This window comes from Rhamphochromis longiceps, linkage group LG7 (assembly GCF_057381845.1).
Source record: "Rhamphochromis longiceps isolate RC_006_pf linkage group LG7, R_longiceps_female_GT1.1, whole genome shotgun sequence".
NCBI lineage: Eukaryota > Metazoa > Chordata > Actinopteri > Cichliformes > Cichlidae > Rhamphochromis > Rhamphochromis longiceps.
The window spans coordinates 50506012-50526711 of NC_140563.1; the positions used below are offsets into that span (position 1 = coordinate 50506012).

Sequence of the window (20700 nt, forward strand, 5' to 3'; positions counted from 1 at the left end):
ATTCTACTAAAGAGGGAGCCCTTCAGCTACACTGTATGTCCTCTTGAACTGATTAGTAGTTACAGTGTAGTGCTTTCAGAGTGGGCTGCGTTTTCTTCCCTGCTTACCAAACTCAAAAAGGACGTAACTGTGTTACAGAAGATGTCATGTATTTAATGTTTTTTCTTTGGACAGATTCCCTAAAGAAAAAGGTTAATGCGTTACCATCTCCAGAGAGAGAGATCACAACTGTAAACTTGAAGAAAGATGTGAAATACGGACTAGGTAAGAGTGAATGAATCTATTCATAAAATTAGTTTTATTTTACACAGTCTCTGCTGTTTTGACAACTGCTTTAAACTGCTTGAAATGCTGGGGGGACCCTGGACATGCTGTATACTTGACAGATTTCTGAGTTAAAAGAAGTGAATAACTCCCCCTTAGGCAACCTGTTGCTTTTCTATTTTAAGGACTTGGATAACCAGTAATTTTGCTGTATGCAAATCTTTCAGCTGAATAAACAAAAATGGTGTTTGCCAGAGGCTGCCTCTACATTTGCATGCAACAGTTTATAGTTTTGGGTTCATACATTTGCGGTGTGTGTTTGTCCTGTAGGGTTTCAAGTTGTAGCAGGAGAGAACTCTGGCCGCGCAGACCTTGGCACCATCATTAGCTCCGTCACTCCCGGTGGTCCCGCTGATATCAATGGCTGCCTCAAACCCGGTATGCTACTTTTTTGTTGCCACTTTCTACCTTCCGTATTCAGATGATGGTGTTCTTGTTGTCTGCTTGTGCTGATGGTTAGCTCTTAAGGTTGTTTCATTCTTGCTGTGAATATGAGTAGTTGTTGTCTGTGTGAGCAACGGTGGTCTTGTTGATTCAGGTGACCGGCTGATCTCTGTAAATGAGAAAAGCCTAGAAGGACTTTCTCACACGACCGTGGTTGATATACTTCAGAATTCTCCTGATGACGTTACTCTCGTCGTATCACAGCCCAAAGAGAGGCTCTACAAAGGTAAAATCAGGGTTACAGGTATAATTTTTGTTTTCATGTGCACCTTGTCAGGATTGATCCTGACTTATCCAAAACCTTTTTTGTTCCAACAGAATCTCCTGGAGGATATTCACCCTACCAGCACGGGTCTTCATTTAAGTCCCTTAACTCTGCTCAGAAACAAGAACTGGACTTTGATACCTCCTCAGAAGAGCATGCAGGAACAAGAAGCCCCAGCCCTCTACAGCAAAGTGCTGGCATACAGTCATCTAACTCATCACCAGCTCAACAGGACACTGCCCTCAGTTCTCAAGACTCTAAGACGAGCATTGTGGCTAAAACCAACCAAGCCCCTGGTGGAGTTCAGCAATACCTAGAAAGGAGTGCTGCACCCACTGCCCAACATCCAAATGTAGGTCCTGATCCTACACCACCAGCTCTACCTCCCAAAACTAGAAAATCTAAAGTGCTGGAAGCTCCCAAAGTCTCTGAGCATTCTGACCGTGGAGATTCAGACATGGACGAGGAAACTTATTCAAGTAGTCAAGAGAAACAAAAGGTCAAAAAGGTTTGTTTATTTTTTTAAATGGACTCATTTTAATGGATTCCCTGCTTTTATACATTGCCCTAGGCTCTCAATTAGGAGCTCCGTTAAGTATAATACACAGAATTTTGTCTATTCTTGTAGAAATTTTCTTACGTTAATGGAACAGAATATGATTGTTTGTTTTCTATACACAAGCATTACATATAACCTGATGCTTGGCACAACTAACTGCCTGTTCTTTATAACATTTGCCTGTCATTGCATTTACACTGTCAATGAAAGGCTGCATTGCAACTGTATGCTGCATGATATTCCTTGTGTTTTTTCACTGTATTGGCTTGTTTAGTCAGTCTACTCACTCACCTTGATTTCTTTCTGCATGTTCAGGCTTGTGATAATTCACTGTAATGCCCTATTCTCTGTTTGCAGGAAAACATCATGGAAAATTTAAATGGTAATGCCTCAGGGGTCAATAGTCTCCATCCAGGAGAACTATATGACATTGAGCTGTCCAAAAAAGACAGCAGCCTGGGCTTAAGTGTCACGGTACTGTTCGGCAAGGTTTTCACCCTTTTCTTTGTTTTGCACCTTTTTTTCCCCCCCCCGACTCATCCAGTTCACATGTTGTTTGGTTTGGTTTCATTTCTTATTGCCGTGTGTTGGACGTTCTTGTGGTAATACTAACCCTCATGCATGTCAACTTTATTTTTTTAATCAAGAAGGATTTGAAAGAAAGAAATGTCACAGTATCTCTTACAGTAGGGACTTTAAATGATGTGAGTAATCACTGCTCTAATTAGTCTCTCTGGAATTTTGAATATGATTGACTTGGGTTAATTAAACCACTAAACCATTTTAACAAATCACTTTATTATGTCTTCAGACTGCTGTCACACATGAACTTGTGTTGTTGGTCTTTTTAAATTTTTAGAAGATTTAAAAATAATAAGAGCTTTGTTTAATACCTAAGCAAACTCCAGAATCACAAAATCCACCTAAAAGGTCATTTGAACAAGAGGAAAAGGAGCTTGTGTCATATGGTCATGATTCATAGTGTCTAAAACCAAGTTTTAACTTGGTCTTTGACAAAACTTGCTAAACTTCAAAATCATCATCTACTTCCACCTGTGACAGTTCTTATGCACCAAAGTATAAGCTTCATTCAACCCCCGATCCAAAAAAACTGAAATATAAACTTCTGGTCTTGAATTTTCTGTTAAAATTACTTTAAAATACTTCTCTTGTACAGTTTGATATTCTCTTCACAGTTCTGAAGCCACAATAAAGATAAAGCAGTTATCATATAAAACACATCCAACCCTGCCATCAACCCCCACAGACAAATAAAGAATTATGCATTTTCTCTTTGGCTCATTTCACTAAGAGTTCTGTCATTATCTTAGGGAGGAGCTGGCACTGCTGTCCGACATGGAGGCATCTATGTGAAAGGTCTTATACCAAAAGGTGCTGCAGAGCTTGATGGAAGGATACAGAAAGGTAGACACTAGTGTAACAAATATGTAGCACAAAGGAAAAAATGAAATTGGATGAAATTTAGACTCTTTCGTCTTTGGGCAATACCTATCTGTCTGCGGCTTAGGTGATCGTGTGGTGGCTGTCAATGGAAAGAGCCTGGAGGGGGCCACTCATCAGCAAGCGGTAGAGGCTCTCAGAGACACCGGACAGGTGAGGGGATGACAGTTCCCATGAGCCACCATGTGAGCAGTATCTTTAAATTATGTTGCTGCCTAGCTGGCATCTTAACACTTAGTTTTACTTCCTGCGTGGCTCAGACAGTGCACTTGTTGCTGGAGAGGGGTCACGTACCTGCAAACAGCATCCACGCTCCCCTCACACCTAAGAACACTCCACCATCTGCCAGCACTGGCTACGACAGAAGTCCGACCAAGAACAAGGAGCAGACACTCGAAGCCAAAGAAAAACCAGAGTACAGCTTCATCACACAAGGTAAAGGATGTGGTGTGGTTTATTTTGGGATTGGAGATCCATTTTAACGCACCCTGTAATGCTTTTTCCTGTTTTCTGTGGTCTAATTTCAGTGGTCTAATTATCATTGAAAATGCACAGCAAAGTGCAGGTTGAGGGATTATCCTTTGACCTCTTTCGTAGCACTGCAACAAAGCTAGGTTCAGACATTTAATATTCATTAGGTGCCTTTTTTTTTTTTCCTGTGCAATTCAGTGAATTTCACGTGTTAAATGCATAAAGACTCTTTTACCCAGGCTCTCAGGGCACACCATGCTATTATTTTAATTTTAAGGTTTTTTTGTTTTTTTTTTAAAATAGCCACTTATCTTTTCAACAGGCAGTTGCAGAGAGACAGATAACCACTTACTATGGCACCAAAAAGGGACTTTAGAATAATGTATTAACTTACCTGCATAACTAATCTAACTGCACCATCAAGTAAGTTAGGTTAGTTGGTTAATGTTCCACCCTCTCCTAGTTTAGTCATTGTAAAACGACTGTAGTTTCTATAATGCGGTTTTTCTGTTGTTGTTTTTTACCCTCACCTAGCACACGAATTACTTTTATACTGCAACCTGCAGCCACTTTTTAAAGCCCAGATAGATGCTTAAGAGGCGTTTTACAGTATTTTGTCCAAGGATGCTTCCACATACGGACGCAGTAGATCAAGCCACTGATCTTAGGAATAGTAGACAACCTCCTCTAACTCTTTTGCAACCATAAGCAATACGAGTTTGCTTTTCTGCAGGTGAGAATGTAAGGGTCCATCCAGCAGATGTAATGGAAATGAATAGTAATTCCTGTACTACTGGAGACTGTTTGCAAATGATTTAAAAAGAAAAAAAAAGAGTAGTTTCAGACTTCTAAAGTAAATTTCTACATTATTGAACATATGTGATTTGACATTTACTTTATAGTTACTCTGAATAACAAATTATATTGTCTTCTTTTGCCAACAGCCATCTTGAGTTTTAAAAAGGCTAACAGACTTTTTAAGATATATGCACCATTTCTTTTTGATACTTGTGTCCACCTGTAAACAATCAAATTTGGTCATACAATGTATTTTTTTTTTTTTCCGCAGTGTTACACCAAGACTTACATCAAGATCAAATGAGCATGTGTGTACAACCCATCGTTTGCACACTGCTGTTGTATTAGAGCTGAGTAGATGGGCAGAAGCTACATAAATTGCTCTTCTGCAACAAGAGCTGGACTATCCTTTAGTTTTGTGCTCTCCCTAACTGGTTATAAATACAAGTTGGGAATGCACTTTTTGTTTTGTGTATCAGGCGTGTCCTGAAGTTGTATGTTTTTAGTCAGGTTCCTAATATACAATATACTAAATGTTTTACCAAATCAGACTATAAAATCCAGTTTTGAGCCCCCCACACCCCCAAAAGAACATCCTTTCCTTATATTTATTTGCATGTAATTTTAAGAGGTTGGGTACACCGTCTACAGGTTGTTAGTGTATTATATGGCTGTTATTATAATAAGCTATAATTCATTCTGGTTTTATATTTTATCTTATTCTGTGTGACCATTCATCGACCATCTATGGCAATAACTGCAAATTCATGTGTTCTGTTTCACAGATAATATGTTTGAGGTGTGCCTGCTGAAAAACACATCAGGGCTGGGTTTCAGTTTTAGCCGAGAGGAGAACATCCCCAACGAACCCCCTGGCTCCAGCATGGTGAGGGTTAAAAAACTGTTTCCTGGCCAGCCAGCCGCAGAAAGCGGTCGTATCAAAGTTGGTGATGTCATCTTGCGTGTCAATCAAACCCCACTCAAAGGACTCTCGCAACATGTATGTAATACACTTTGTCTCAGTTCCCATTCAAGAATCACATCAAAGTTATTTGATGTCATAATGTGTTTGAAATTGTGGTTCCTTTACATTTTGTGTAGGAGGTGATATCCGCTCTGAGAGGAACTGGTCAAGAGGTGACTTTGCTTCTCTGTAGACCTGAGCATGGCATTCTTCCTGAGATGGACACTGCAGCTTTGGTGAGTCACTTAATATTTTCCTCATCACTGAGAGTCTTTCAAGCATTAGTTGAAAACTTAAATTGAACCAAATTTCTTCCTAGACACCTAAGCCATCGCCTAGAAAGACACCAGGGACATTTGGAGAGCCCAGCTTGAACTTAGAAAGGCTCACGTCTGCTCCAGGGAGTAAGAAACAGGGCCCTGTGGAAGACGCCCTGGAGAGGCTGCTACACAGAACCCCTGGCCGACGCAACAGCTACAGCGACAGCACCGATGGGGATGAGGAGGTGGAAGAAGCTTTCAGCGCAGGCTCTGTGGAGAACAGCAGGCAGAACTGGGAGCGGAGTGTTTACCAGACCTCCGGTAGCAACCCGGGACTGGGACGCTACGACAGCAGTGGTCATCTGGATGACATGCACTCAGCTTTTTATTCCTCAAATCTATCAATGACAAGATCAGACCTCAGCAACCGGTAATTCATCTAATGTTAAATACTCGATTAGCATTATCAGTTATAAATGTGATTATTAGTGTTTTTGCTAAATTTTGGCTTTGTGGATGTTTGGTCAGGGGACTTTCATCCCCAGTGGGAACTGATCTGGAGTCATCCACTTTTCCGAAGGTGTCCTCCCTGTCTTCCCCAAGCCCAGATCCCCTGCCTCCTCCACTACCTCTGCCCTTGAACCTCACTGCACCTGGCAATGGACAGGATGGAGATGAATTCGTCCCAGTAAGAACTGAGGAAGGGAATCATAATCTAATCATTTTAGGGTTTCCACTAAAATGTGGATCAAGATGTTATTCCTGTTACTGAGGTTATGTGTTTTTGTTGTTGCTAGGAAGTAGAGCTACAGGTCTCTTTGGTGAAGTCAGAAAAGGGCAGCCTTGGCTTCACCCTCACTGAAGGCAATGATCATGGATGTTACATCCATGACATCATCCAGGATCCAGCCAAAGGAGATGGAAGGCTCAGGCCCGGGGACCGAATGATCACGGTATAAATTCCCATTATTCACTATGTGCCAAGGTGTGAAAAGCGTGTGGATTATCATTATCAGCAGAGGTTTCAGGTGAAATCATTGTGAGACCTTGCCTCACCCTATTGTGTGACGTATTGAGATCAGCTGACGCAAGATGTAAGAGGGCGTTAACACACCTGGGAAGGGATTTCAAAACTGGATTATAGATGGCAGACAGCTGGTGTCGCAGGCCACCCCCTCTGTTCAAGGATGGTCATTCACATGGACATAGTTTGCAAGAGGAGTGAAAAAAGCCATCTATCTGCCTTTTCTGTCTAAAATGTGTACATTAGCATCATTGAAAGATTGACCTTTTTTCTTTTAGATGCAGAGTCTTGTCCTGTTGAGGTGGCTCTTCTGTCTTGTGCCATGTGTTTATGAGGTGGCTGTTTGGTTTTCCTGTTGTTTAGTATGTGTTTGGGAGTTTTGTCCTTGGCATGAGCCAGTTTTTGTCTGAGTGTGTGGCTGGGTTTTCGTGCTCGAAGATAATTTTCCTGAGCTTCTCTGACAAACCTGCTACATAAGGGATTGTCCGTTTGTCCTTCTGTTTCTCCCTAGTTGGTGACCTTCTTTACTGTGCATCTTTGCTGATTTGATGAAAGCCCAGTTGGGATAACCGCATGTTTTAAGAGTTTTCTCTACATGTGTGCGTTCCTTTCTTTTCCATCTGGCTTAGAAGGAATGTATTCTGCCCGGTGTTGCAGAGTCCTGTTTACTCCAAGTTTGTGTTCCAGAGGGTTGTGGGAGTCAAAAAGCAGGTACTTGTCTCTGTGTGGGGGCTAAACTTTAATGTTGAGGTTTCCATTCTCCTCAATGTGCACAGCATGGCCCAGAAATGGCAAACTGTTATCCTTTGTCTCCCCTGGTGACTTTGTTTCCACTGAGTTGATGTGAACAGCCTGCACCATGTATCAGTACCAGTGGCTAGGTGCTGTCCCTTTGAAAGAGCCAAGAACTTTACTTTCTACTAGCTCCATGTAAAGATTGGCTACATTGGAAGACACTGGGTAGGCCATGGCACATCCATGTTTTTGTCTGCAGAAACCCTTGTTGTATTTAAACGTATTTAAATTATGTGGTGCTAAGGCAGAGGTCTAATAGTGTGCAAATCTGATCGGGGTAAAACTAGTTCTGTTTTCTAAGAAGCTGTCTTGCTGTAGTTGATTTTCTGACAGTCTCCACTGCCTCAGTTGTAGGTATGCAACTAAAGAGTGAAACTACATCAATGGACACTATGGAAACTTAAAGAAGTCCAGTTGCTTTTCTTTCCAAGCTCCTTCGATTATTATGACCTGGATGACTGAGAACCTACACAGACATATAGAGGCGGTTATCAAGTACAAACTGGAAACAGTCTGGCTCTCTGTTCCTTTGTGTTTCCCAAACCATTATACATTGAATGAATGTTTTTTGTCTACAGGTGAATAACACTGATGTGAGCGATATGGGCCACACCGAGGTGGTCAATCTTGTGCGTGCTGCCCCTCGGGTGGTTGACTTGGTGGTAGGAAGGGTCTTGGAGGTTCCTAAACCCACCATAGAAGCTCATCTGCTGCCTGACATTTACTTCAAGATGAACCAAGAACCACTGGGTAAGAAACGACCTTGATTAAGAAAAGAAAATATCACTGGTGTGTCTCACATTAAGCCACTAATGTCTTGAAAATCTTCCCAAAGGTTGCATCAGAAATTAGTTCTTAAGAATCAAATCTTAATATTTTTATTCTTTATTCATTCCCCAGGTTTGGTACTGGATGGTGGTAGTGACAGTTTGTACGGGATCTTATATGTGAAAGATATTCTTCCGGGTTCATTAGCCTCTAAAGAAGGAAGCTTAATGCCACTTGACCTAATCCACTACATCAATGGGGCCCCTACCCAGGACCTGACTCTCAGTGAGAGCACTAGGCTATTGGAGCACTCCCCCAGTGAACTCACGCTAAAAGCCACAAGGTAGTCTACACTAAAAAAGAATAACATCTATCCTTTGTGAATTTTTTTTTTGGTGCTTGTTTTTATGTTTTTTGTCTTAATAGCATTGCACATTACAGAAAATACAAGATCTTAACAATAATCTCGGTAACTTTTATTTTCTTTTATTTACTCTAACAGGGATGGAAAGCCAGTTTGTCCTATGCAGAAAAGGCTTTCTTTTCTCAACAACAATGTTAGCACGACGGTTTCATCCACCATGAATGGTATGCTTTATAATCTAAAGAAATGTGACTTACAGGTGCTCTGATAAATCGATCTAAATAAGAATAGATTTACTCATATCAAGTTTCTTACTTGCCAAATATTTAAAGATGGTGTGAAAACTTTATTTTAAAAAGGGGATGATAATAAAAACTCGATAAACCAAAGTAATAATGGGATAAGCGTAACTGCAACTTTTGTTTTCTGTTTAAGGGTTCCTTAAAGGGGAAGAATTAAGAGATACAGAAGGTCTCGCAGCACTTTGTCCTTTAGAGGTGAGTTTTTTTTGTTTGTTTTTTTAATTATGTTGGTGCCTGGGGGTGAAAACATGTTCTTGTGTTGGTTATGTTTTGCCAAGCAAACAGCTATGAAATATGTCGGTGGAGTTCATCAGGTGTTATTGTTAATGGAACGCAGACAGTTACCCAACCAACAAAAAAAGTAACTTGCTGAAGTGTTGAATGACAAATCAAAGGTGACTCCACATTTGTTTGCTGAAAACGCAGGAAGAGATCATAAAGGTAGATCTGGAGAAGCCGCCGTCAGGAGGTCTGGGGTTTTCCGTAATTGGAGGGGAGAGAGGGATCTTTGTTAAATCCATCACACCAGGAGGAGTAGCAGAGTCCTCAGGCAAGCTGCAAGTAGGAGACAGGCTGCTTAAAGTGAGTGTTTTTGGACTTGGAATGTGCTTTGTTAAACAAAACACATTACATTGTGATTTACTTGTAGATTTATTTTTTTTGTTGTTGTTTTTAACATGAATCTCTTAAATTCTGTGTTGTAATAACACAGAATTTAAAATAATTTAAAAAAGCATTTTCTTTTTGTGAATATTTTGTAAATAATTGGCTACAAAGTAAAGAAAGTATTTTCTGTGGATTTTCTGAGACTGTATACAGCCCTGACTGACTGGCTCTCTGTCTTGTAGGTGAATGAAGAGCTAATGACAGGTGTGTCCCATACCAAAGCTGTCACCACCATCCGTAAAACTAAAGGCCTGGTGCATCTTATTGTATCCAGACCACCAGACCAGAACCCAAACACATACCTGGCCTCTCTACCCATCAACTCCGACAAGTGCAATGGAAATACTGGTAAAATCATGCACTTGTATTTTTTAAACTTTTGTCTCATGAGTGTATTTTTCTTTCTGAATATTTTCTAAAGCAACCTGCTCGTGTTTATTTCAGGTCTGAGTGGCGACAGTAGCATGAAGACTAAGCTGTGTCCTGTCATACCACCTATAGGTATAGCACACACAGGCTGCAGAATGAACTGGAAAGTTATAAATGTGTAAAAAACAACAACAAAACAACATAAACTACATTCCCATATTTCACAGACTATGATGATGAACTAGGAGAGAGGAGAGAGACCGAGCAGGGCACAGAGCTTTCGGAGGACACGGACGGCGATGGCTCTTCTTTACCAGAAGATTCTCCTGAGGTGCAAATCAAACTCGCCATTTGAGAAACCACAGAAACAACCGTCTGCTTTTTCTGATGTTGTTTTGTTTGTGTCATTTGATTTTTGTTTGTTTGTTTGTTTGTTTTACTGCAGAACTCCCGAAAGGTGAGATGGAATGAGGAAAGTGTTGACAATCCACACAATGAAAAGTACGATTTTACTTTTTAGATGTGCACTCATCAGATTTAAGGTTGTACATCATTTATATTAAGACCTCTTGGCTGTTTGTGTTGAACCAACAGCTACCTGCAGATGAGTGCTGGGCAGCCAGACGATGATGAAATCACGTGGGGAAGCGATGAACTGCCAATTGAAAACATGAACTCAAAGTCAAAAGATGGTAGGAGTCAGTGTCTCAGACAATACATGTAAATAATTGTCATAAGTTACTTACAAAACTTTTAATTCCCTCGTTTATGTCTTCACACAGACGGGCCAATCATCACAGAGGACGAGCTGACCTCTTTGCCCCTTGTCAGAGTGGTCCCTGAAGGCCAGTACACGGGACAAAAGCTCAACAGTGTGGTTCGCATGATGAGGGGACTTTTGGAACAGAAAGTGCCTCTACAGGAGTTTGAAGTATGACTCTTTGAATTTCATTGCCAAAGAATAAATCACAATAGTTTTCATTAGATTTTTCTGAATATCCATTTTCCGTTCTGGCAGAATCTTCAGAATCTCCAGCCGCTGGACGACTGTTTGATCGGTCAGACGAAGGAGAACAAGAAGAAGAATCGCTATAAGAATATTGTCCCCTGTAAGAAAAACTAGCAGTTCCCTATGTGATTACTATTAATAACATGGACTATGAACTGTATATGAACGATGGTTGTAGCCACTGTGACATCACCCACTGGTTTGTAGACTACTGTTGTGAAATGTCAGCTTGAGCATTTTAGCGGTTCCTGTCTTGGTCCATGTGTGACAAACGAAGTGTGGATCTGAAAGCAAAGTCCCTGTCAGAGTAATTGGAATCAGATAATGATACTAACCCAACATATAGTATTGAATTTCAAATATATTGTCACATTACAATAGCATATATTGCAATATTGCAACCCTTTCACAAACCTTCTTCAACGTCACCCTTGACTTCACTGTAGAGAAGTGTCGCACACTTGGCTTCCTATTTTTTTTTTAACATGCAGTTCCCTATTCATTTTTTTTCTCAGTGTTGTGTGGATGCAGATATTTTCACATAAAATAGGTGATTTCTTGACTTCCTCTAAATTGGAACCTAGATTTGTCAAACTAAGTGTGCCCAGTGTTGGTTGGTTTTTCGGTTGAGCTGATTACCTCGCTATTCTCAGCAGGCTTTGGCAGTTTGTGACATGAGCCCCTATACTCGTATTATCTCAAGAGTATTTTACTTTGATCTGGACCTCATTTTAAATATTCCATCCTTTTTTTTTTTGTTTTGTTTTTTTTAGGAAATTCCAAAATAGGTCCATATTCAGATATAGACAGCACTTTCCTGATTTCTTTCTTTGATACCTCCATTATAGTTTTACCAACTTCGTCCCGCATGCTGAATGCTATTTTGGATTGAAAAAGTAATTGATTTATTATACTAGTACTAAAGAGTTATAATTTTATTGACATTTTATATAATAAGATCCTAATATTTGGTGTCCCTATATCGATACAAGTGGAGGAGTTTAAGTATCTCGGGGTCTTGTTCAGAGCGATGGGAGAAGGAAGCAGAAGATTGACAGACGGATTGCTCTACTCTGAGCCGCTGCTCCTCCACATCGAAAGGAGCCAGTTGAGGTGGTTTGGGCATCTGACAACGATGCCCCCTGGGCGAGATTTTCGGGCATGTCCCACCGGGAGGATGGCCCGGGCAGACCCAGGACACACTAGAGAGATTATATCTCTCGGCTGGTTTAGGAACGTCTTGGTGTTCCCCCAGATAAACTGGAGGAGGTGGCTGGGGAGAGGGAGGTCTGGGCTTCTCTGCTTGGGCTGCTGCCCCTGCGACCCAGCCCCCAGATAAGCGGAAGAAAATATATTATTATGATACTATGCTTTATCAGTTCCCTCTTCCCCACACCTAGACACTCCACACTTTTAAGATGTAGAGACTTGTCATATGCAAAGTAGTCCCATCTTAAAATAAACTTTCTCTATTAAATAAGACTGACAACTGAAACCACAAAGTTGTCCATAAAATGTTTACTGTCCCCTCATGCTCCAACCACAGCACTTGTGTCTCTTCTCATGGTCTGAGGCTACATCCTCTTTTATTACAGTACATCTACTGTACTTTAATGGCTTTTTTTAGTACTTTTTTCTCTGAATTCAAATTTTAATCCTGAAACTTTTCATGACGTCTCTTCTAGTTGACACAACTCGTGTTGTCCTCGGCAAAGACGGAGGCTACATCAACGCCAACTTCATTAATATGTCGGTGAAGGATGAGAACTTCATGTACATTGCCTGTCAAGGACCCTTACCCACTACTCTGGGGGACTTCTGGCAGATGGTGTGGGAGCAGAAGTCCAATGTGATTGCAATGATGACCCAGGAGGTTGAGGGGGGGAAAGTCAAATGTCAGCGGTACTGGCCAGACACGCCGAGGACGGCAGAGATGGTGGATGACAGATTACAGATAACACTTATCAAAGACCAGCACCTGGACAACTTCGTCATCCGTGTCATCGAGGTCAAAGATGTCCAGGTAAATATGTATCATGTATATCGGTGTATAGATCGATTGTGCAGATAATTTAAGACGGGGATGTCAAACTTTACATCGCAGTTTAGTTTGTAGGTTTATTTTAGTTAAACTGTTTTTTCACATCAAGTTTAATTTTTTAGTTTTATTAATATCAGACTATTACTGTGGTGTAATATGAATGCTAATTAGGGGTGATGGGTCTTATGTTTTACAGCTTTCGCTATTGATAAAGTCCAAAATCTACACACTCTTAATTTTCCAAAGCAGACCAGTGGGCCGGATTGGACTCTTTGCTGGACTGTTTCTCACCCTCTGGCCTTATGTTTGACATCCCTAATTTAAGATGTTTCTACTTGAATTGTCCACATTGACATATGAGTTTCCTTCTTTCCAGACTAATGAAAACCAGATTGTTACTCATCTAAACTACACTGGATGGCCCGACCATGGGACACCTTCACAACCTGAGCAGCTGCTCACGTTCATATCCTACATGCGGCACGTTCATCAGTCGGGGCCTATAATCACACACTGCAGTGCAGGCATTGGTCGTTCAGGGACCCTCATCTGCATTGATGTGGTTCTGGGTCTCATCAGTAAAGATGCAGATGTCAGTATTTTTCATCTTATAAATTTAATAATAACTTTTTTCAGTATCACTTCTAATCTCCTTTTTTCTTTTTCTTTTGGTAGTTTGATATTTCAGACGTTGTCAGGAACATGAGGCTTCAGAGACAAGGAATGGTTCAAACAGAGGTGACTTGGTTTTAAGCTTAGTAGCATTTACACATCTTAGTAGCTCCCAAGCTTTCCCTTACATTTCCCTCTCTTTTTTTTTTTTTTTTCTTTTCCTTTTTCAGGAGCAGTATATTTTCTGCTATCAAGTGATCCTCTATGTCCTCCGATGCCTTCAAGCAGAAGAAAACATCTCAGGATAGTAGAAACCCTGAATCGCTGTCATGTGGAGGCTGGATGACTCTTTGATGAAAGCAAAATAAAAAATGAGAATTGCCAAATTACACTACAAGTTTTGTTTTTCTTTTGTTTTTTATTGCCTTAATCTATTTGATAGCTCAAGAGTAAATCCTTTAGAAGAAGTATATTTTTTACCTGTCCGCCCTCCCCTCCCCCTCTGGCTGCTATTTCCTTTTAGTGCATCTATAAGAACTGCTGATTGTCATTGTAATTATCACGCACGAGAGTACATTGATGTGGGCGGGGGGGTGTTCAGATTTTTGGATACCCTAAAATAATTATAATATGATCAGCGATTTTCTATTTTATGTGGAACAATATTATGTACTTTGAAGCCTATTTTGATGCTGGAACATGCCTTGACAGAATACTATGTCAGTATTTGCTATGTAAATCTATTATACAGTAAACTGCTCACTTCCTGAGGCAAATGATGAAATTAAAAGTGTACATATTCATCTCCTGAAAAATTAAACTGGATACGTTTTAAATAACATGTAGAGGAATATTTCTTTTTTGGGGGTAAAAAAATGAAATATTTTACTTTGCCTTTTTTTTGTCTTTTTTTTTTTTTTTTTAAAGTACATAAATCATTTTAGCATACTTTTGAGAATATTTGTCAGCCTAAATGTGTGCATTTTGTTCTGTCTATAAAAAGATGCCATCACATACTAAACATCACCCGTAGAAGCATTAACCTAACGTGACTTTTCCTTATTTGCTTATTAATAAACACCACTGGAGGGAGAGATTACAGCTTGTATAACTGTGGGTTACTAGAACGACTACATCTGCGCTCCACACAGTTCCTGCACAATTACGGAATAATAAGGATCTTGATGTTGAATCTCTATGGAGGCTATTGACTTTTCAAGAGATAATTAAAGCTGTAGTTTGAGATCAGAGAGCAGACCTCTTTAAACTGTGATTCCAAAATCAACCGTATAAGTCAACAGTTCAGTGGTCTTCAACAGAGATTACACATTCGAGCCCTTACATTGTGTTAACTGTCTGATGACTCCATTGCAATGTTTGTCTTACAGGTTCTCATGTAATGTATGCCCATACTCTTTATGTAGTGATTCATCTAAAATGCCCTGATTTAATCTACTTGCCTACATCCAGCTCAAGCAGGAGGTATTGGAGCAGAGATGGCTTGTCTTTTACCAGTTTTTAACCACCGTGTGGTGCCAAAATTCAGTGTTTTATAATTGTAAAACAATTCTGGAAATATTGCTATGTGTTCAAACATATTCATGATTGTTTTAAATGGCTGTTTAGTTACCCAGATATGCAAAATAAAGCTTATATTGCCCAATACATACTGGACAGCATTTTTATGGTTGCCTCAAGGCTGGTTTTTCTTATAGGCATACTGTTAAAATGTTTCATTGGCACATGTAATTCTGTAAAAGAGAGGCTTCCCATTGTGTTGTTGACCCAGGGCAATTATCCAAAAGTGTCCAATAAATATTGTTTATATCTCATTGTTAATGCCGTTACTATTTCAGTCAATATTAAGTGCAGTGGTGTTATTTACCTCTCACAGATCATGGTTCAATGACGATCTAATTCTAAATTAGTCAAAACCTGACTTGATATTTAGCAAACGAGTCACTGACATTCTAGTGGGCCCTGACGCAGTTTTGATTATGTTTAATGGAGAAATTCCAGTTCCCTCATTTGGTATATAATCATCAGATTCAGAATTAATATCATTATGGCCTTCATCTTCAGACACAGCTTCATCCTCTATCACCAAAGTTGAGTTCCAGAGCTTTCGACTTTACTTCTGCTGCTCATTTTGTAAACTCTGACAGACCAGTGTGTCACATCTAGCTGCAGAGTATAATGTTGTTAGAGTCCTCTGGGTGTGAGCACACAACCCTCACCCACCTGGTATTCAAACCTTATGTTTGCAAGGAGCAGCCAGCCAGGAAGATGACCTAGAGTGGCTTGTTTCAGAGTATGAACTGAGGGAACTCCACCAATACCCAGTGTAAGAAAGATAAGGTTACTCAATTGTGAATTATGCAAATCAGAGCCAGCCTGCGCATGAGCACACTAACCAGCTGCTTTGGGAGCGGGATTATAAGCATTACAATAATACTTAGGCGTTAAATTCTTTTACTTTTTTGCCCTTTTGTATATTTCAAGAACAAAACATTTAACTTGTTTTCAACATTTTATTTTCTGTAGTTTCATTGTATGTCGTTGTTGTACACAGGCGTTTACCAGAAGTTGCCCATTTGTCATAACTCACCCCATATACCATCTCAGATGCACTAGAGGTGTTTTTGTTTCTCTGTAGATCTGATGAAATGAATCAAGGACAGGCTTAATAAATGTAGGTAAGCCATTCACACTGGCGATTATATAGCCAAATACTACATGGCAGCACATCATGGGAGTGACTGAAAGAGTGTCTGGTATTGAGAGTACTATCTTGATACCAGACGTGGGGGAATCACATGCGTAACACGAACAGAGGCATATTGGATTTGTACCCTTAAGCCCACCAGTTATCCTGGTCTTAATGAGGAGGAGTTCTCTGTTTTTTTGTTATTTTGTTTTTACAATTACCTTGGTCCTTTATTAGGGTCATTGTTTTTGTAGTCGAATAGGTTGACCTAGTCTTTACTAATGGTGCTATATGTTTAGCATTACTGCTGTTGTATCTATTGAACTCACATCCTGGGCCATCTGACCTCAGGAATTCGCATGATAAGGTGGGGCCAGGTTTCACAATGAACTCACCCGAAACTCTGGCTGATTGGGACCCACACCCAGTTTCACACCTTGGCTCAGGCGATTAGAGGATCATCAGGGGGTCCTTTTGTCCCTCTGTGGGGGGATACTCCCACTAGGTTTATATCTGGGACTCTCCACCATTTGACCTTAGAACTGAAGAAGCTTCTCGGATGAGAGGTGAAACGTCTTCAAGCAACTTAAAGAAGTCCAGACGCTTTTCTTTGCAAGCTCCTTTGACAACAAGAAAACACTTTCTCTGTTTATTCTGCTGTCTCTGCTGCTCATCTGCAGAAGTGATGAGTATCTCAGCCTTCCACAGAGTTAGCCTTTTGTTCTCTTAATTTATATGATATAATTGACTTTAAGATCAGTTGTTTGATCTTTTCACTCCATCTCTCCTGTTTTATTTCTCCCTGATCTCACTTGCTACAGTGACTACAATAAAAACATCACGTTTCTGGAACAGCACATATGTGCATGCTCAATACAAATCTCACTGCCAGTAAGGACCTCGGTCACAAAGAGAAAACCTCAACATATAATATACACAATACATAAATCACAGCTGTCATAATGTGTACCAAAATTAGGGATTAATACTGTCTTCTTAGTCGTTACAACACTTTCTGTCACCTAGAGCAGTTTAATGTCTCCAGACCAGCCTTAAAGAAGTGCTCACTGATCTTTGAAAATGAATACACTGTGAGTGTGTGAACAAATGTAATTGTTCTCAAGCCCCATGGATACAATCATAGTCTAACTGTACACTGCAATGTAGTGCAAATAATCAAGCATATATACTGCAGTTAAGAAAAGAGGCAGAGAGGTCTGTGAGCAGGGACCTTTAAAAATGCTAAATTTTCGGTTTTATCTTTTACCAGAATCACACTCTTACTTTTCTGTGTTAATGTATTTTAAGCTAATTGTACCTTCTGTACAGTTTCCTACTAATGGCAAGAAAGTGAAACTGGAATGTGCTAAAAATAGAGAATTGTCCTTTAAAGTGAATCTAAATATTTTCATTCCTCTGTCTAAAAGAAGCTTCATCTCCTCTCTCTGTTTATACCAACTCTCTTGTCTGATTGGCTTTTGGTGACTCAGATTTGAAGTTTGCCAAACAGAAAAATGAATATTATTTTCACTGAATGTTTTCTACCAGTAAATATTTTTCAAACATTTGTTTCCAGTTTCTGTCTTTCCATGTGTTGTCCCTTAATCTGAACTGGACCCAAATGAAGCAGAGTGTAATGACCTCCTATGAGCCATCCTGTCACAGTGAGTGTAAGCTTCAGCATAAAATACTGGCTCTGTGATTTACAATGTGAGCTATTCATGGTGGCCTAAAACAAACTGTGTGCGTGCTCTTGTTGTTAAGAGGAATCATCCTGCGAAGCCAGAAGTCAGTGTCACCTCTGTTTCCTTTTTGTCCAAAGTGAACAGTCGTGAAAAGATCAATTCATACAGGAGTGAAGTGCAGTGGAAGCAGCAGGATCAGTCATGGATGCACCAGTTTGTTTGCAGTCCGTTTTGTGGAACTACCAGGGAGCCTGGAGTGACTGGAGCCCCACTGGATTATCACCAGTAGGAAGAGAGAAAAAAAAAACTAACCATGTAGAACCTTTTTGTAGAATCGTTGCAAATTTTCCATCACCCACTGGATGTGATCTGAGAATATTTATACAATACTTACGCAAGAATGCTGTTTGTTGACTTCAGCTCAGCATTCAGTACAGCTATTCCCTCCAAGCCGATCACCAAACTTGTGGATCTTGGAATCAGCACCTCCATCTGTAACTGGATCATGGACTTTCTGACCAACAGACCCCAGCATGTTAGGTCAGGCCATAACTGCTTTACCACCATCACACTCAACACTGGCACTCCACAGGGCTAGAGGGAAGAGGTAAAGCACCTAGCTGCTTGGTGCTGACATTAACCTGCTTCTGAGTACCAGCAAAACCAAAGAGCTCATTGAGGACTTCACGAGAGAGAAGATAAATGGCATCTAAATCTACATAAATGGCACAGCTGTTGACGGGTCTCCAGCTTCAAGTTCTTGGGGACCCACATCTCTGAGAATCTGACCTGGTCAACTAACATCTCCAGCCTAGTCAAGAGGGTCCATCAGCACCTCTTTTTCTTGAGAGCACTGAAGAAGAACCACATACTGACATACTGAGTAACTTCTACCGCTGTGCAATAGAGAGCATCCTGACCAACTGTGTCACAGTCTGGTATGGGAATTGCTCTGTTGCTGACCACAAGGCACTGCAGTGGGTGGTGAAAACCGCCCAATGCATCATAGGGACTCCACTTCCTGCCATTGCGGAGGTCCATAAGAAGATATGTCATTCTCAGGGACTCCTCTCATCCTGTCAATAAACGCTTCCAGCTTCTCCCCTCCAGAAGGTGCTACGGGACCCTTCAGACTAAAACCAGCAGGTTTAGAAACAGCTTCTTCCCCACAGCTGTCACCCTACTGAGCTCAGTCTCCTGCTGAACCTTTCCATCCACACTCACTTAACCCTTCTACACTCCTCCTCCCAGGGACCATGATCATTTCATTCTCAACATTCACTGTATGCTCACATTGGTTAATGCTATAGTTTTAGGACACTGACATAGTATAGTCTCCTTTATACTGCGTACGTACACTGTTCACTATTATAGTCTGTTCAGAGAGCTACGCTTCCACTACTGTAGATATATTCATAGTGCTCTGTAGATCTGTTTATCCACACGCTACATCTGTATATATGTAGCACATCTGTATATTTGTTCATAGTAAACCTCTATATCTGCCCCGTCTGTATAGCAATATAGAACATCTGTATGCTGTACATTTGTCTGTAGTTCAGCTGTATTGTTGGTCTCTCTGTACATAATCTGTTCATAACTATTCCACCATTTATACTACATGTATCTGTATATATCAGTACATCTGTATATTTGCTCTCTACTTAACTTACTTGTATACAGTCTTCTCTTGTTTTGCACTTACTGCTCTTGCACTTCTGATTAGATGCAAACTTTATTTCGTTACCCTGTATGTATACATGTGTAATGACAATAAAGTTGAATTCTAAATCCTATCCTAAATATTCAAATAAATCACAGCTACAGGAGAAGTTTTCAGAAGTGATTTAATTTATTTGCCAGGGCAGAGGCTGGAGCAAAGCAAAGACATTTAGTGGGGTCCAGACCTCAGACAGTCATATGCAAAAGATTTGAATTCAGACGTTAATAATTAAATGAAGGGTAAATAAGTAAAGATGGGACTGAAGCGAGGGAGAAAGAAAAAGTGATGTTAAAGTTTCTTCTCAAAGGCAGCAGCTACAGTGAGCCAGGGTAGTGTGAAATCTGAGAAGCTCAACACTGATCAATTTAGGCTCCCGAATCTAGATTCAGGCATGTGCAGTTGTGAAGAGGCCAGTAAAGAGAGCATGGAGACAGCATCAACATGACTGATAGGCATGATGAAAAGCCTGAGGGCAAGGACGAGAATGAGGGAGAAAATAAACAAAAGGCAGTTTTTCAGAGGCTGTTTGGAAGGAGCAGAGGTGTGTTTGGGAAGTTTATTCAGGTTTGTTCTGATTATGAAGCAGCAGGCTAACCGCCTGGAGCCTCCCAGCTTGGATTCAGGTGGATCCAGCGGTGGAGAAGAGGAGCAGCAGTGCTTTACTATACTCCCTGCTCTCTCTTACCACAACTGCCTTTGAACTTGCCTGGCCTGGCCAGGTCTGAGTCCAGCTTTGCAACTCCAGCCACTACAATTTGCTCTGATGTCTACAGGCAGGTCAGTGGAGCCCTCTGGTGATGGATACATGCCAGTGAAACAGGAGGAGACCTGACAACAGACAGCAGGTTTAACTAGCAGGACGAAGTAGCATGTAGTACTTGAAGAAGGCATCACAGCCAGTCAGTTCTCAGGAAAATGGAACGCCACATAAATATTTCTCTTCTTTGATTTTCATCAATGTATTTCCTTTGATACATTTTCTGTCAATATTTATGCTTGATTAGAAGCTCATAGGCAGTTCCTGTCACTCTACAATAAAATAATGTAAAGGTTACCCTCTCTGCCATCCCACTAGCTGACCTAACTGCC

General features: G+C 40.6%; 1 protein-coding gene and 1 pseudogene across 3 annotated transcripts in view; both read left to right on the plus strand.

Annotated features, from left to right (window-relative positions):
• Positions 1 to 15306, plus strand: part of ptpn13 (protein tyrosine phosphatase non-receptor type 13) — a 53862-nt gene extending 38556 nt beyond the window's left edge. The window contains exons 21-49 of one of the 3 annotated variants that reach the window (XM_085414128.1): positions 175 to 264; positions 595 to 702; positions 863 to 994; positions 1087 to 1541; positions 1950 to 2081; positions 2924 to 3017; positions 3121 to 3206; positions 3314 to 3488; positions 5108 to 5322; positions 5424 to 5522; positions 5606 to 5976; positions 6075 to 6234; positions 6344 to 6499; positions 7944 to 8115; positions 8266 to 8476; positions 8636 to 8721; positions 8933 to 8994; positions 9226 to 9381; positions 9648 to 9813; positions 9910 to 9966; positions 10062 to 10165; positions 10280 to 10335; positions 10429 to 10526; positions 10617 to 10765; positions 10853 to 10943; positions 12529 to 12866; positions 13261 to 13476; positions 13560 to 13622; positions 13727 to 15306. In XM_085414128.1, the coding sequence (XP_085270254.1) occupies positions 175 to 264; positions 595 to 702; positions 863 to 994; positions 1087 to 1541; positions 1950 to 2081; positions 2924 to 3017; positions 3121 to 3206; positions 3314 to 3488; positions 5108 to 5322; positions 5424 to 5522; positions 5606 to 5976; positions 6075 to 6234; positions 6344 to 6499; positions 7944 to 8115; positions 8266 to 8476; positions 8636 to 8721; positions 8933 to 8994; positions 9226 to 9381; positions 9648 to 9813; positions 9910 to 9966; positions 10062 to 10165; positions 10280 to 10335; positions 10429 to 10526; positions 10617 to 10765; positions 10853 to 10943; positions 12529 to 12866; positions 13261 to 13476; positions 13560 to 13622; positions 13727 to 13804 (4376 nt within the window). In that variant the 3' untranslated portion in view covers positions 13805 to 15306. The remainder of the gene's footprint in view (positions 1 to 174; positions 265 to 594; positions 703 to 862; positions 995 to 1086; positions 1542 to 1949; positions 2082 to 2923; positions 3018 to 3120; positions 3207 to 3313; positions 3489 to 5107; positions 5323 to 5423; positions 5523 to 5605; positions 5977 to 6074; positions 6235 to 6343; positions 6500 to 7943; positions 8116 to 8265; positions 8477 to 8635; positions 8722 to 8932; positions 8995 to 9225; positions 9382 to 9647; positions 9814 to 9909; positions 9967 to 10061; positions 10166 to 10279; positions 10336 to 10428; positions 10527 to 10616; positions 10766 to 10852; positions 10944 to 12528; positions 12867 to 13260; positions 13477 to 13559; positions 13623 to 13726) is intronic. The other 2 variants (XM_085414129.1, XM_085414130.1) reach the window with 2 other exon arrangements.
• A 939-nt stretch (positions 15307 to 16245) lies between these two features.
• LOC146666219 (uncharacterized) lies at positions 16246 to 20474 on the plus strand (annotated as a pseudogene).
• The last annotated feature ends 226 nt before the right edge of the window (positions 20475 to 20700 follow it).